At 35.2% G+C, this 14,674-nt stretch overlaps 1 protein-coding gene across 1 annotated transcript in view; it reads right to left on the bottom strand.

Annotated features, from left to right (window-relative positions):
* Window positions 1-376: 376 nt before the first annotated feature.
* The window catches only part of LOC134850948 (RAS guanyl-releasing protein 1-like), a gene marked incomplete at its 5' end in the record, with an annotated part of 36,605 nt that continues 22,307 nt past the window's right edge, over window positions 377-14,674 (bottom strand). Inside the window, 2 exon segments of the mRNA XM_063866779.1 lie at window positions 377-896; window positions 1,115-1,584. Coding sequence (XP_063722849.1) covers window positions 573-896; window positions 1,115-1,584 — 794 coding nt within the window.

Below are 14,674 nucleotides of genomic sequence, written 5' to 3'. Positions count from 1 at the left end.
AACCTTTAGTTTTGAAAAATTTTAAAATGAATTCTTTAAACGCAATAGCTTGCGGCAAAAAAAAACTCTCCTCGAGTGACTCTTGCTCTCTGCAGCTCTGATGAATATTTTCCTGAGCACATAACTTGCTCCAGCTTTGAAACAAAAAAATTAAAAAATCAGTTTTGATAAGACTTGGATGGTTTTCACTACCTTGCAATAATTCATTTAAATCCATTTTTTATTCATTGAAATCGATTATTTTTCTTGCAAAAATCCATTCAGCCCATTCTAAATCGATTTATGTACGTAAATGAGCTATCGTAAATTGATGTCTATACAGCATACTATCTGTATAAAAATCAATTTAAATCGATTTCAATCTCAAGTTCGCCAGTTTGGGTAATTCTTCTCTCCAACGGGCAAAACAACGCAATATATTGAAAAACATTGAATTTACAATTGTCCAAAAATGGGAATGCAGCTATTTTTACATCAAGGAAAATTTTTAGAAACTCATAATTCATAAATGTCAATTTAGTTTGAAGAAGTTTTGTTTAAAATGTTTTTTCTTAGTTTTTTGCAGTTTAATTTCACACGTGACTATCGCTTCGCTCGTTTTTCCGACCATTTTCGAATCTCTCTCGTCCGTGTTCGAAATTGTCCATTGAGCGACTATTGGACAATGATGTGGACGTGGCGGCAACACTAATAGGATTTGTTCCTCCAAGATGATTGACGGAGGCTGATTTGGTGGTAACTATGGGGAGTTTTAGAGTTTCCATTTGCTGGAGAAGAAAAGCGACAGTGTGTTCTTTTAATTCGCCTATTTGCAACTCGAGAGTGTGCGATCTCTCATTAGCTGCAAACAGTTCACGCACTAGTCGGTTATTGTCGGACACGAGTGCTTCTCGATTCTGAAAAAGAGCATCATGACTAACAATACGAAATAGAAAAATGCTATTTTTAATTTAATACGTCCCTTTATCATCTTGTTTTAACTCGTTTTCCAGACCTTTTTTAAATAAATAAATTCCAAATAATTTATAACCACTTATGTTTCAAAGATATCAAATCAGAGTTGAGGAAAATTTTACTTTTAGCTGAACAAGATTTTATTTGATTTGCTACAAACCTCTTCGTATTGTCGTATTCGCTCGTGCAGCGCCGACAACTCTTCCTCGGCTGTGGCGTAAGCAGTGCTGCTCTCCAAGCTACTGTAGTCTGAACTGTACGACCCATAGTGCACATTACCCCCTGCACCTCCCATCGAGCCCGAACCAGTTGACATCCGGGAGGTCGGGATCTGCACCTGGTTGAGCTGTGGTGGAGACGTCGACCCAGGAGTGCTACCGGATTGCACCCCTGGATTAGTTGATGTCACTGCTGATGTTGTCGGGTAAACTACTGGATTAGGCGCTGTGGTGGTTGCTGTTGTTGCATAAGTCGTGGCGGAAGTGTTGGCTGTCAGGATGGATGAGCTGCTGCATTGTTGACTGGATGAAAAAGTTGGCTGATTGATGAAGCTCTGGTCAGTCTGGCAACTGCGCTCGTAGTGGGATCTGTGACGCTTCGACATCCTTCGTTTAGTTGCCATCGTAACATCTAACAAAAATAAAATCATTTAGGCGCAGAAAACTGTCCGGAATTGTGTTAAACTTTTCGGCAATCATATTCATATGAAACTGAGAAACCAAAACCAAAATTTGGAACTTCGTTGTTTTTTCTTTCACAGTAATGGCAGCGAGCTAATTGAAATTTCTCTCGCTATCATGCCAGATAATGATTAAAAAATGAAATTTTGTAATAATAATAAAGAGTTATCTAAATTTTTGTTTTTAACTATATTACGAAAATGAATCTTTCAAGAAGTGATTCGTACTGAAAATGGAAGTTAATCAGAAAATAGAGAACAAATTGTTATCATTAAGCTAAAAATTCAAATAAAACTGAAAGGTAGAATCGATAGAAGAAATTTGATTGATATGTTTTTTTTGTTTTTGCCTCAAAAAACAAAGTGCTCTGTTTGCAATTCGAGCTAAGTATTCTGAAATTCTATGCTTGGGTGAGCTGCTCGACTTGAAATTTGCGTAGGTTTCACTACGCTTTTAACGGCACAGGAAACTATTTTTTGTTGATAGTTTTTTTTGCGTAAAGACTGCTTCTTCTGAGTAAGACCATTTGAAAATATGTCAAATTTAAGATGCTGTGTATTCAAAAAGAGTTGACATTTACCATAAACAAAAAGAGGCTAAGAGGTAAATAATGAGCTGAGATTATAAACAAGAGTTTCTTTCCTGAAAGAAACTCCCTGATTAAACTCAATGTTGACAAGGTTGCACATTTAGAGTGACAGTTAAGTTTCATCGAAATTTCATTTTGCTCAGATTAAACTCGTTTTTGTCCTAGAGAAAACTAGAAAACAACCAAAAAATGCTTCCACTTAATTCTATTTTATAATATTTAATACTTTCATTTGTGAATTTAGGGTTGTGCTCAAAAATTTTTAGGCCGATTGTTAATTTTTAAAAATTATCACGAAAAGCTGATTTGATATGACCGCAAATGTATTGATCCGTATTGTGAGTTAGTAATTTTGGTTATTAGTTTTGACTTTCAAGTTCAATTAGATACCTGCCAAAATGTGTCTATTTGATGTCCAGCGGCACTTTTCTACGTCACTAGAAAAGAGGCTTTATTGAGTCAAACTTATTCTTAGTTTATTCTTTTTAACTAAAGTAGTTATTGTACATACATACCACTGGTATCCACCTACTTTAATGTGGCGCAGTCAAATGATCCAAAATTGCAGTGGATACCTGCTTTTTGGTCAAGTCACACTGTAGAACAACCAACAGGATCGATCAACTCCACTTGAAAATAGTAGCAAAGGAAAATCGAGAGATCAAACGCTTGAAAGAACCATTCGTGGTGGAGACAAGCACACACTTGCCAGGCGGAGCTCAAGAAACAGAAAATGAACAATCGAGAAAAAGGATCAAGAAACAAAAGGATCGAAAATTGTATGAGCAAGTTTGGGAAGCACTTAAAGACCTAGCCAGAACAAGAAACACAGGAAAAACCTCCGAAAAAGACTAGACACGAGACGTTTTTTTTTTCTTAAACAAAGGAAAATGCCGATTTCCAACATTAACTTATTGCTGAAATTTCATACTCAGCGGGCGCTCTTAATTAGGCAATCGTAGATTAAATTAGTTTTTTGAATCATTTGAAGCTAACAAAAATGGAACGTTCAAGTACCAATCGTTTTATGTAGAAAAGTTTGAATTCTGTATAAGTAGAACCCAGCCTGAACATTGATGCGTGGAAAAATTTTTACCAATTGCTTTTTTGCGCGTCCAACAAATGAAATTGAATATAATCTGTGTAAAATGAAAGGAAATTTTGGAAGACTTTCAGTCGAATTCAAAAAAACCGACTGAAAAGCAAAAGTAGACGAATTTGTACATAACCTGAATTGTCAATATAACCCATCGGAACTTATACAAAAAAATTGTGGCGAATTGAAAACTTCGTCAGAAAAAGAGATAAGCGACGACGACGACTATTCACTTCTTAATTTCAAAATTAACTACGACGAGCACGGTTAGGAAACCAAAAACATAATAAACATCAGATGAAGATCCAATGCAATTGTAAAAGTATATTTTTCAGGGGGCTTCGGCACGCCTGGTAAGCTTTTCAAAAAGACTTCAAAAATTTAATCTGAGAGTTTTTTGATGAAAACCTTAATTGTCGACAAGAAAACAAGATCATTATTTCATGGCTTTACAGACGATACCATTAACATCATTAGCAAGACCTTATATTTGGTCCGATTCAATGCAAGACTGAACAAAAAGACACCATTTTCTACAGCTTGAGGCTTCGAAAAAAAAAATTTTTGAAGAACGAAATTTTGCGAGTTTGGTGTTTAAAACTGCTCAAACACAGGGTTTGGAACCGATTTTTAAATTTAGCATTGCATTCTTGATAATTAAATGATCCGGTTTCTAAAAACAAATACCAAAAACAAAGTCTAAAATACCCGAACTGATTGACAAGCTCTTCAACTTTCTAACTAAAAGTCGGGACATGTTTGGTTCAGCAAAGATGACCTTAGGAATGCATGCAGACAGCTAACTTATGATTTTAGACTAGAGATCAAGGTAGTTATTTTGGCACGGGCAAAACAACTGGCTCTTATCGCTTCGTAACTGCTTTTTATAGACTGGGCCATGTGCCCAATGAAGTTCAATGGACGATGGACTGGCTTTGAAATGACATACGATTTAGCAACTAATACACAAATAATCTTTTAAATTCCTTGATGTAACAGTAGTCAAACACAAGTCGTTTCAACAAAAACTCCTAAAAAACTAGAAGAAAAGTGTATGACCGTGAAATGGTAGAAATGCTCATTTTTCCAATATTGAGTTTGATGGCTTAGATTAAATTGAGTTTTCATTTTGAAAATTTAAGTAAAACGATTGACTAGAAAGAAGATTCGATAAGAAACCTTCCAAATCCCGAAAACGTTTCAGAAGTTTTTTCATTCTTCAGTTCAGTAAGTCACTTTAGAACAATATATTTAGCCGGTTCCTAGTTTATCAACTTTAGCTTCCCAGCTAGACCCGCTACTGAACAAAAAAGCTTACGGATGAAAAGGGTCTCATACAAAAGCATTCGAAACACTAAAAAGCAAATGGTAAATATCGCAGAAACTCTGTTTGATGTATTAGACAATCACCATTAAAAAGAGACGCTTCACGAAACGGACTTAGCGCGAGATTAGAAAAATGGGACGCGGATCGTTTGTTTATAAAACCGTTTGCCTTAAGTTCTGAAAAATCACAAACAATAGATGTATTTGACTAATGAAATCGAAATTTTAGGGGTGTTTTAGTTAATTGAAAAACTTAGTCTACCTTTAAAGTTCTAAAGAAGAAATTGTTACGGATCAAAAGGTTCTTTTATCCGCGATAAAGGCTACCCACGGAAAAAAAATGCTGAGTAGGTTAAACCATTTGGTGAATCGACTTTTTAATATTTTAAAATTTGAAAAACCCGAGGGAGAGAAGCCAATTTTATTTACTTTCACACCACGATAAAGAACTTGTAGTAGCAACAATTACCAAAACCAAAGCAAATATGTTTGAATTTCACGGGAAAATTAAGAAGAAAGAAAAAAATTGTGCAAATAACAAAACATATGCAGAAGACCTAAAAGACTTAAATCGTTTTATTATTAATCTCGCTCAGAATTTTTGTATCGAAACAGTGTTATCTTTGTTTTTCCTATTCAATTTTGGGATTTTTAAACATTCGATCTAACCCATTCGACAGAAACAAATGAATTTTCTTCTAGTCAAGTTCACAAAAAATACCGTTTCAGCGTAAAATGAACTCGCTTAAAAATAAGTTGATGATAAAATGTCAAAAAGCCATCAGGAATTAGTGAAAAAATCAAATCCGATTTGTAGGAGCCGTCCTCGCTTTTTAAGTTTAGTGATCATTGTTGGGAAAAAAGTTTTCAACTTGATGCGAAACGACGACAAGAATCTAAAATGAGTGAAAGGTGAGGTACAACAGGGAAACCATTGAATATAATTTGGGCATACATTAACACATTCCAACGGGACCTCCACGACAAAAACCGATTGCCGTTCAATGAAGACAAACCAGTGCTCATGGCCCTGCTACCCGAAACACATTGAGAACAACTCTGAATCTTGGCGTTATCATAACACATCTTGTGGCCACATCTTTTCAAAAAAATCTACCATCACCGGAGAAACTGCTCAGATTTCATCAAAATCTAAAATTCAAAACTGATTTAAGGAGCATCAAGCACAAAAACCACCAAATTTACTGGAAAAAAAATTTAAGTTTGAGATTTCGCTGGCGCATTAGACAAAACTTGAAGGGCCAACAAACACATCCTGTTATGCACTGATTGTTTCAAAAAATTTTCTCCACTAAAAATTATTGATGCTTCGACGCTGTCAATTGTAAATTTCCGCACAGACGAACATCATCTTAAATGATTTTCAAAGTCAATCTGAGCGAATCAATTGTTGTTGTTTTTGAACGACTTCAAAACTTTTGCGAGAAGAACAATATTAAGTTAATATTTTATAATATGACGCATCATAGAACTGCTGTAGTGTCGAATGACTTGTATACCAGCAAAATCTAATCTCTTAACATTGTCTCTGATTGAATCGAAACCATCAGTCGATAAAATCATTTGAATCGTATATCAAAAAAGTAACAGTCAATTGGATGGATGCTCACCTTTTGTAAAAAAAAAATTTAACCGCACAGGCACTTTTTTTTCAAATCATAGGTTCACAATCAATTGATTTAGATGAAGAACAATTAATCATTCCGACTTCTAGACTACATGCTTGGGCAAAAAACGGCCCAGTCGAAGATGTTTGCCAACGTGAAAAAACACTGGACGAGAAAAGCTACCAGAGTGAAACAACTGATAAAGCAACAATCGCCAAGTCCTGAGCCTACCAGTCTAACGCCTACTCAAAAAAGATTACTGGTATAAAAAAACTGTTGATCGAAAGGACGGACAATTTTACCTTGAAACTTTGAGAGGAAATTTATAAACTCATCGACAACTCTTGACAACTGACATTACCTGAGGAAGTCAAACCTAGCTTTCAAAGAACAGAGCACATCTGCTCCATATAAAATCGAAAATTGAACCACCTTCTCATTAAGCAGCCAACCGAAAAAAATTCTCGGACCCAAAAAGTTGATTCAGTACTAGCAGGTTTTTCGTCGCAATCAGACTCCTCATTATCAAAAAAGAAGAGAGCGCAAGCAAAAAACCAGACTTTAAATAAGGTTCATATTAAAAATCCATTGAATATGACGTCATCATTAAAGATTGACCACTGTGACAACATCAAAATCGGTTAACTGGAAGAGCGATCTGGTGGTAATTTTGATTATCGCACTATCACGTCTGAAAGCTGTTTAAATTCAAGGCTTCCATGATCTTTCGAACAGCTGACGAGCAGTTGCATCTAGAGAACTCGTAAAAAGAGCACAGCGGCAAAACCAATCTCAATCGACAGTTCACCAGAAAAAACTCAACGCACTTGCATATCTCCGATCGATTCTAGCACGTGAGGAAGACTGCGAAGAAACGTAGACCCAACAAAGTTTCGAGTTTCAGATTTTTCATTTGAACCAATTTCGTTCATCGGGAAAAAAGTCAGTTTAGTCTTAGTTTTTGTTCCTCCAAACTACATCTAACAATTCAGTTCTTAATCCAATTTCTTATATTGTTGTTACCTTTTCAATCGTTATTACGCATTTTGTAGACGATTGTACGATCCAATTAAAGCCTGTAAAATTTGTTATGTATTTAACATCTACTCTAGTGCACATGTACATATTCTCTCATGTTTTCCATTGATGCTATTTGAACTTTTGTTTCTCGATTTTTTTAAAAACCCGTTGCCCATGGGGAAGAAGAGAGAAAGGAGAAATAGGAGTTTAATGAAGGCTACCCGTCAGTCACTTAGATGTAAAACTTTTCCCTGCCTTGGCGAATGCTGTGAGTTCGTAGTTTGAACTATAAATTTTGACCTTCAAACTAAATAAATTACCTGCCAATGTATGTTTTATGTTTAAATGAATTCCAGTTGACTTTACGGCACTTTTCTAGGTCAATAAAAACAATTTCAATTCATATTTTTCTTAGTTTTTTCTTTTAGTTTCAATTTTGATTTTAAGGTTTTTCTCCAAAGTTTCGGGCCGATTGTACACGAAACGCTGATTTGTATTGATCCGTATTGTAGGTGAGTAATTTTGGTTAACAGTTTTGACTTTCAAACTTAATTGGATACCTGCCAAAAAGTGTCTATTTGATGTCCAGCGGATTTCGCGGCACTTTTCTAAGTCACTAGAAAAAAGACTGTTTTAAGTCAAATTCATTCTTAATTTATTCTTTTTAACTTAGTTATTAGTTATTGTACATACCACTGGTATCCACAATCTATAATGTGGCGCAGTCAAATGATCCAAAATTGCGGTCAATTCCTGCTTTTTGGTCAAATCACACTGTAGAACAACTAGCCCAGTAGAATGAAAGGATCGCTCAACACCACTTGGAAATAGTAGCAAAGGAAAATCTAGATATCAATTGCTTGAATGAAGCTTTCGTGGTAGAGACAATCATACATTTTTCAGGCGTAGCTCAAGAATCAGAAAATGAACCAACGAGAAAAAGGGTCGAGAAACAAAAGAATTGTATTAGCAATTTTGGGGAGCGCTTAAAGACATTGCCGCACCAAGACAGGACACGAGACGTTTTTCTTGAACGTGGAAAATGGCTATCTCCAAAATGAACTTATTGCCATCTTCGATGAAAACGGTTAATTGCACCATTTGAAGCTAACAAAATTGGAACGTTCAAGTACCAATAGTATTATGTACAAAAGTTGACCTCTGTATAAAGAGAACCCAGCCTGAACAATGAAAAATTTAAGTCCGGTATGAAACGTGGAAACATTTTTATCAAAGGCCATGCTCAAGGACATCAATATGTTTAAGATGGTAAATATACGCAAAAGTTGTTGACTAGTTGCTAGTTGAAAAGTCGAAACTTGCCTGAAAAATCCTCGTCCCCTAGTGCACAAATAATCCGCCATTTTCTTAAGAAAAATGAATAGCTTTTTAAATCAGCTTTCTGTTAAGAAGATGAAAGGGACAGTAGACTAAGATGTTTGTTTGTAAACGATTTTGGATTTACCGGAGAACGCTTGCAACTATCATATTAGACACGTTTTAGTCGTGAACGATTTTCTTTTAAAATTTCAGCGTCAAAAAAACTGGTCCAAAAATGAAATTCGGTGTGACTCATCACCAGGCGACGTAAAAGTCTATGTCAGCCAATGTAAATTTTGAAGCTAATTTTTAGTTACAATTTGTTTTTGAGAATTTTTAATTAAAGTGATGAGCTCTAAATATTTTAAAGCTTTTAAATCACCCTTGCAGCCAAAGAAAAATAGCAAAAACGAAAAAAAAAGTAAAAACAAAGTTTTTTTTTGCAAAAAAACTGTAAAGAACTTTCTATGTTACTTGCAATCGGCTTTTCTTGTCATATATCAGTCAATGTATTGTATTAAGTTTATCCGGGTCTTAGAGCACTCTGTTACTTTTTTTAAAAGCGGGCAATATGTTTTTTTTTAAAAACTAACGACCAAACTGTTGATCTTGCACGATGAATTATCTACCATTGATTGGATTTTAACATTAAATACCCGACGAGCATCGCTGTGAGCTCAATTTTTGACAAAAGTAAAAAAAAATTTTGATTTTTGTTTCAATGCATTGTTTAGTGGGGAGTTTTCTTCGCAAAAATTTTTCTCTATTTTGTTTGGAAAAGAAAGAGGCATTGGAAGGTATCGAAAAGTTGTTATTCCTGATCGCCCACCTTTAACCTGGTCTGAAAAACAAAAATAACAATGTTTTTTTTCGATACATGGAAATTTTAAATTATTATCATCGCAGCTGGAATCACTAAGAATGCTTCAATAAAATACCGCACTTGAAACAATCTGGCGTATTTTTCTATCATATGAACGTGGAAAAAACAATTATGCAGTTTCAAAGCTCATAGTCAACTCATAGTGTTTAAAACAGAAGTAATGATTTTGTATTAATGATTGCTCTGTCTTTGAAATAAATTTTCAAGTACGTCCATTTGAAGTCGACATTTTTGCTACGTGTTAGTTTGTAAAGAACTTAACTAAATCTAACCAGTAATGGTTTCGACCTGTAAAGCCAATGTAACAAAATTTAGAATTTTATCTTGTTTAAAAATCAGCATCAGCCCCAGGGCGGATCTATCCTTTTTTCGACCATTTTTTTTCAGAGCTCTTCTAAATCATTATGACCAAAAAAATCATGTTTATTATGACCCTACCAAAAAAAATCAAGTTTTTTGTGTGCGCGCTCCTTTCTCAAAGTTAGTTTGGATCTAGTTAACAATCTGCAGAAAAATGGATGTCCTCAAAAAGTGCCAAAGGGGGACCCCAACCCACTTAATCCGCAACTGCTGAATCCCTTTGTCAAAATTCTCTATCCGAGTTTGCGCATAGCTAGAATTCAATATCATACTCAGGGGAGTGTGCATTATTATTGAAGAGTATTGAAGTCAACGCTTTTTAGGTCCGCCATCAGCCATTTTGAAATCCTTGGAAAAATGCGCCGGTCAGAACTGAAAATGGGTGGCCAGAAAATTTTGAAATCCTTGGAAAAATGCGCCGGTCAGAACTGAAAAAGGGTGGCCAGAAAATTCATCAGGGGTGGATTTAGGAAAAAGGCCCGAACGTCTTCCACCCCCCCCCCCCCCCCCCCCCCCGCAGTGGCTCAACCCCCCTCACCAACCAAAAGGTCCCCCCTTTCGTATTATTTTATGACATCCGTTTTCGGCCGACCTACCCTAAAATGTTTCTGAAGGTTATCTAGGCACCAATATATACTAATTTCCAAAAAGAGCCAAAAAATGAATATTTGACCTGTTTTTTTTCAAAAATTTGCATGGGACGCTGAAAGTTGTATCAAAATAGGGTCTTCATAGCATTCTAGGAGCGCTCGGAAAATCAATATGGTCGGCCTGAAGAAAAAGGTCGACAAAAGTAACCAAATTTTCTGAAAAACCGCCCCTCTCGAGAAAGTCCTGTATCCACCCTTGCATCTCATCTCAGTAAAAAATTATTATTTAATGATTTTTCAAAAAATATTGTGCGTGATGTCAAAATTTTCAATATTTTGTCATCTGCTTAAATTCAAGATTCCTTATGAGTTTCCAGTTGATTTGTATTCAATTTAGCGCATAAAACATTGCAAAAATTATTACGCATCTGATCGGAGTAGATGTTTAAAAAAAGTGTTTGAGAAAAAAATATTAAGTTAAATAAGGCGTCAAATCGCTTTGATGCAGGCCTAAAGGAACAATTGACGCCCTCTACTCTGGTGAAAACAATTAGCTTTTGTCTAATTTATTTTTTCTCAATAAGTAATTATCCAATATCTGATGCCTCAAAGTGTTTTATCATATCGCTTTTAATTTCTCAGTTTTAAATGTCAAGCTTGTGTTAAGGTGAAAAGATTGCGTGGGCAGAATAATTTTGGAAAAAATCATGAAAATTTGCGCAAAAAGGAAACTAATTTAATTGCATATCTTACATTGAACAGGAAATGAAGACGTTTAAGTAAAACAAATTCGATAATTAAAGTTAACGGGATTGTCAATTTGCATAACAAAAAAGGATATTAAATGTCATCTTTGAAATTTACTCAGAACAATTCTTGTAACAGTATATTTTATTATTCTTCAGTATGAAAAAACGGGTTCTTTCAATGTTTTTAAGAAGCTTTTACAATAGATCAATTTCGTTCTGTCTTCTTCATTTTTAAGAGAGGGAAAAAGAACGGATGAAAAATTTAATAATTCGATACTTTCAATTTAGGAATAGTAAAGTTGCAATTTTTGCTGATTACTAATGAGCTGAGACGCTAGCAAGTTTTTGCAAAAAAATCCATCAAGATAACGAAGAATGACATATTTTAGCAACCTCAGATTAGGCGGAAACTCAATAAACACACAGAAAGAATGTGAATGAACACCAGCACAATAGACCAGCAAAAAATATCTACGCTATATAATATTTTTTCTGTTATTGTTTATGTTTATCAATAGATTTTTATTTAAAAAAAGAAGGACGCAATTTTTTTTGATCGAACATATTTAACAGCAAATCTACGTCTGAATGAGTTGAGAAAACGTCAATAAAAGATTTCTGGGAAAAAATCCAGGTGCTCACATTACGAGGCCAAACTCTGCACTGGATAGGAGCACAATTTTGTGTCTGTATGTTCCTGGATTCCAGAGACAAGTCTTCAAACATGTGAAAATTTTGTCTGAACGATCAAAGGAAAGTAAAGAACAAAAAAAGAACAAAGGGAGCGTCCTTGTTGCGGAATCCGCTTACAATGCACAAAATGCACAGTTTGGCCTCGTAATGCAAAATATACTTTTTTAAGGGACAGGAGATTTTAAAAATTGTTATACGCTCCCCAATTTACGCTCCGGTTGTGTTCTGATTTTTAGATTAATAGTATTTAATTAATTAGCGACCTTCCATTACCTTCCCTTTATGTCCACTCCTTCGGAGTTTTATTGCTCATTTTTCACTATTGTTTTAATGAATCAGTAATTCACTTTTTTAATTTACTTTTGTTCTTTTAAATAGAATTAGTCGTGGCATTAGGATATTTTATTTTGGCGCAGCCGAGCAAAAACAAATCGAGCGTGAAAGGATTTCCACAACTCTGGCAGAACCACTCACTCGACCCCCGACTCTGTGGAAAGATTGGAAAGACATGTTTCTATTCGCAAAAAGAGCTTAAGAGAACATAGATTTTGAACTCCTGCTAAACCCTGCGGTTCAGAATCCTACAACTCCGCCCACTCCAGAAAATGCCCCAGAAAGCAACGAACCAGAGGAAGCCGACAAAAAAACTTATATCGTCATGATATTTATCCATCGGAACAGAAAGTAAAAGTCCTATGAATCTCATTTAAAAACTTTGGGACATTTTAGCCTTAGTTTTTTTTAGAAAGACGAATATAACGTATGAAAGACATTAACTCTTAAGCAAAAACGAAAAGATAAAGAAACTCTAGAACAATTTTGGGGAGCGTTAGCAGAAATGGCTGAGAGATGCGACGTCTCCAGCGGAGAGGAAAAACGGTATACTGCACAATTTCTCAAGTAATATGAAAACTATATCCAGAATAGTACTTACGGAAATTCTATCTCCAATGGGTGCCCAAACATAGCTTTCATAGAACAGAAGGAAAATCGTAATCAAGTAGAAATGACCAACAACTTCAGAAAATTTGCACATTAAAACAACAGAAGACATTTTTTGTCTAGAAAAACCCACCACTGAGATCGAAAGGGCGAATTTATTTCTAAACGCGGCGGAAATTTTACGAAAGGTCACTTACCAGTCTGTCCAGCCGAATATGCTACCTGCCAAATTTGAAAATACATAGGGCATTTCACAAAAAACTGTAAACTGAATTGTGAAAAGGTAAACTTAGTAAGTAAATTAAATAGCACAGAAGATGAAGATCGGTCCAATTACCCTGGTGTAAGTTTAGATCACGTCCATAGAGAATTGGAAACATTTCTTGTTTATTTTGTTATCTCGATGATTTTTTTAATTGCCTACTAAAGAAAACTTTCTGAACATAAACAAATTTCAAAAAGAGTCTTATCAACACAAGATGGCTATAACTTCGCGGTTAAATGACCAAAACACTCAATTTTTCCCGGTGAAAATGAATGGCTCGGATTTGTATTCGACAACGCGGAGGTAAGCCCGCTGGTAGACAAAAAACAGGCCATCAAGACCATTCCTATCACAAAAAAAACAATGAAAAACTTACTCTACTTTTTCGGTTTCACGAACCAAAATAATAAATTCGCTTCAAATCTCACAACGTTAGGCAGGCCTTCAAGACCTTTACTGAGTTGAAAGTCAATTTTTTTGGAGCGAAAACCATATTGTCGCCTTTCAACAGATCACAAAAGAGATCATTAACCTAACCTTAAACGTAAAACTTCAAACAGGGGTTAAATAAAAAACTTCACACAAAGGACTACGTGCTTCTTTAGAACAACTCCATGGGAGCAACTGGAAAGCTGTCTCTTCTAGACCCCCGCGAATACAAAATTCTAGCGAACGAGTTGGAAGCAACAGGAGTAGCATGTAAAATTCGAAGCTATGACTGGCTATAAAGCCCTAACTTCTGCCTTATCCACCGAACACAGCAATAAAACGTATCACAGCAGAATTACCCGTTAAGTAAATTGGCTAAAATCTAAACTTTTTTCAGTTAAACAGTAGGCGGGTACGGAAATGAGATTTACGGACCTAAACTCAAGACTTCTGTCGAACAAAACTGTCATAATTTCAAGCTACGATGAAGATTTTGTAGTGGCAACGGTTTCAAAAACTAAAAAAGCATCGAATCCATCAGATAAATTCTCAAAATACAACTGTAACGCATTTGTCTCTAATTTTAAAGGTTCCAGAAGTGCCGTTTTACGTGACAAAATTATCGCTTCAGTTTCAAGATTTAAAAATTCCCGTATCCAAATTTGAAACTATAAACACAGTCGTTCATTATTTTGTTCATCAAATTGTATTTTTTGGATTTTACCGACGCTGACCTTTCAAAACATCTAAATCTGAGTTTCTTCAATTTTTAACCTCGAATTATAATTTTATTCATTCCAGATTGATTTTAAAAGTATGAATTCTGTAAATAAGTTCAATAACAAAATTGTTATTCATTCTTTGAAATCCGGTCTAGTTATTTCCGTTAACAGAGACAAAATAAACCCATCTCACTTAGCACTGGTAAAAAAAATACCGACAATCCCTGGAACTGCCCGACAAACCCATAGATATAACTTTCTTGTTCAATAGAAATGTATTATCTTTACTTAATGACGAAGACGAATTGTTTTTTTTTCCACTAGTCAAGGCACTCAACGGCAGAATGGACCTAAAAATGCAAATATCGGGCATATTTTCACCATTACATCAAAGATTTTCAGGAATTCGACGGAGTACTATATATGGA

This window comes from Symsagittifera roscoffensis, chromosome 7 (genome assembly GCF_963678635.1).
Source record: "Symsagittifera roscoffensis chromosome 7, txSymRosc1.1, whole genome shotgun sequence".
Classification (NCBI taxonomy): domain Eukaryota; kingdom Metazoa; phylum Xenacoelomorpha; order Acoela; family Convolutidae; genus Symsagittifera; species Symsagittifera roscoffensis.
The sequence above is the reverse complement of the archived record's forward strand: the minus strand, read 5'-3'. Positions and strand labels throughout refer to the sequence as shown.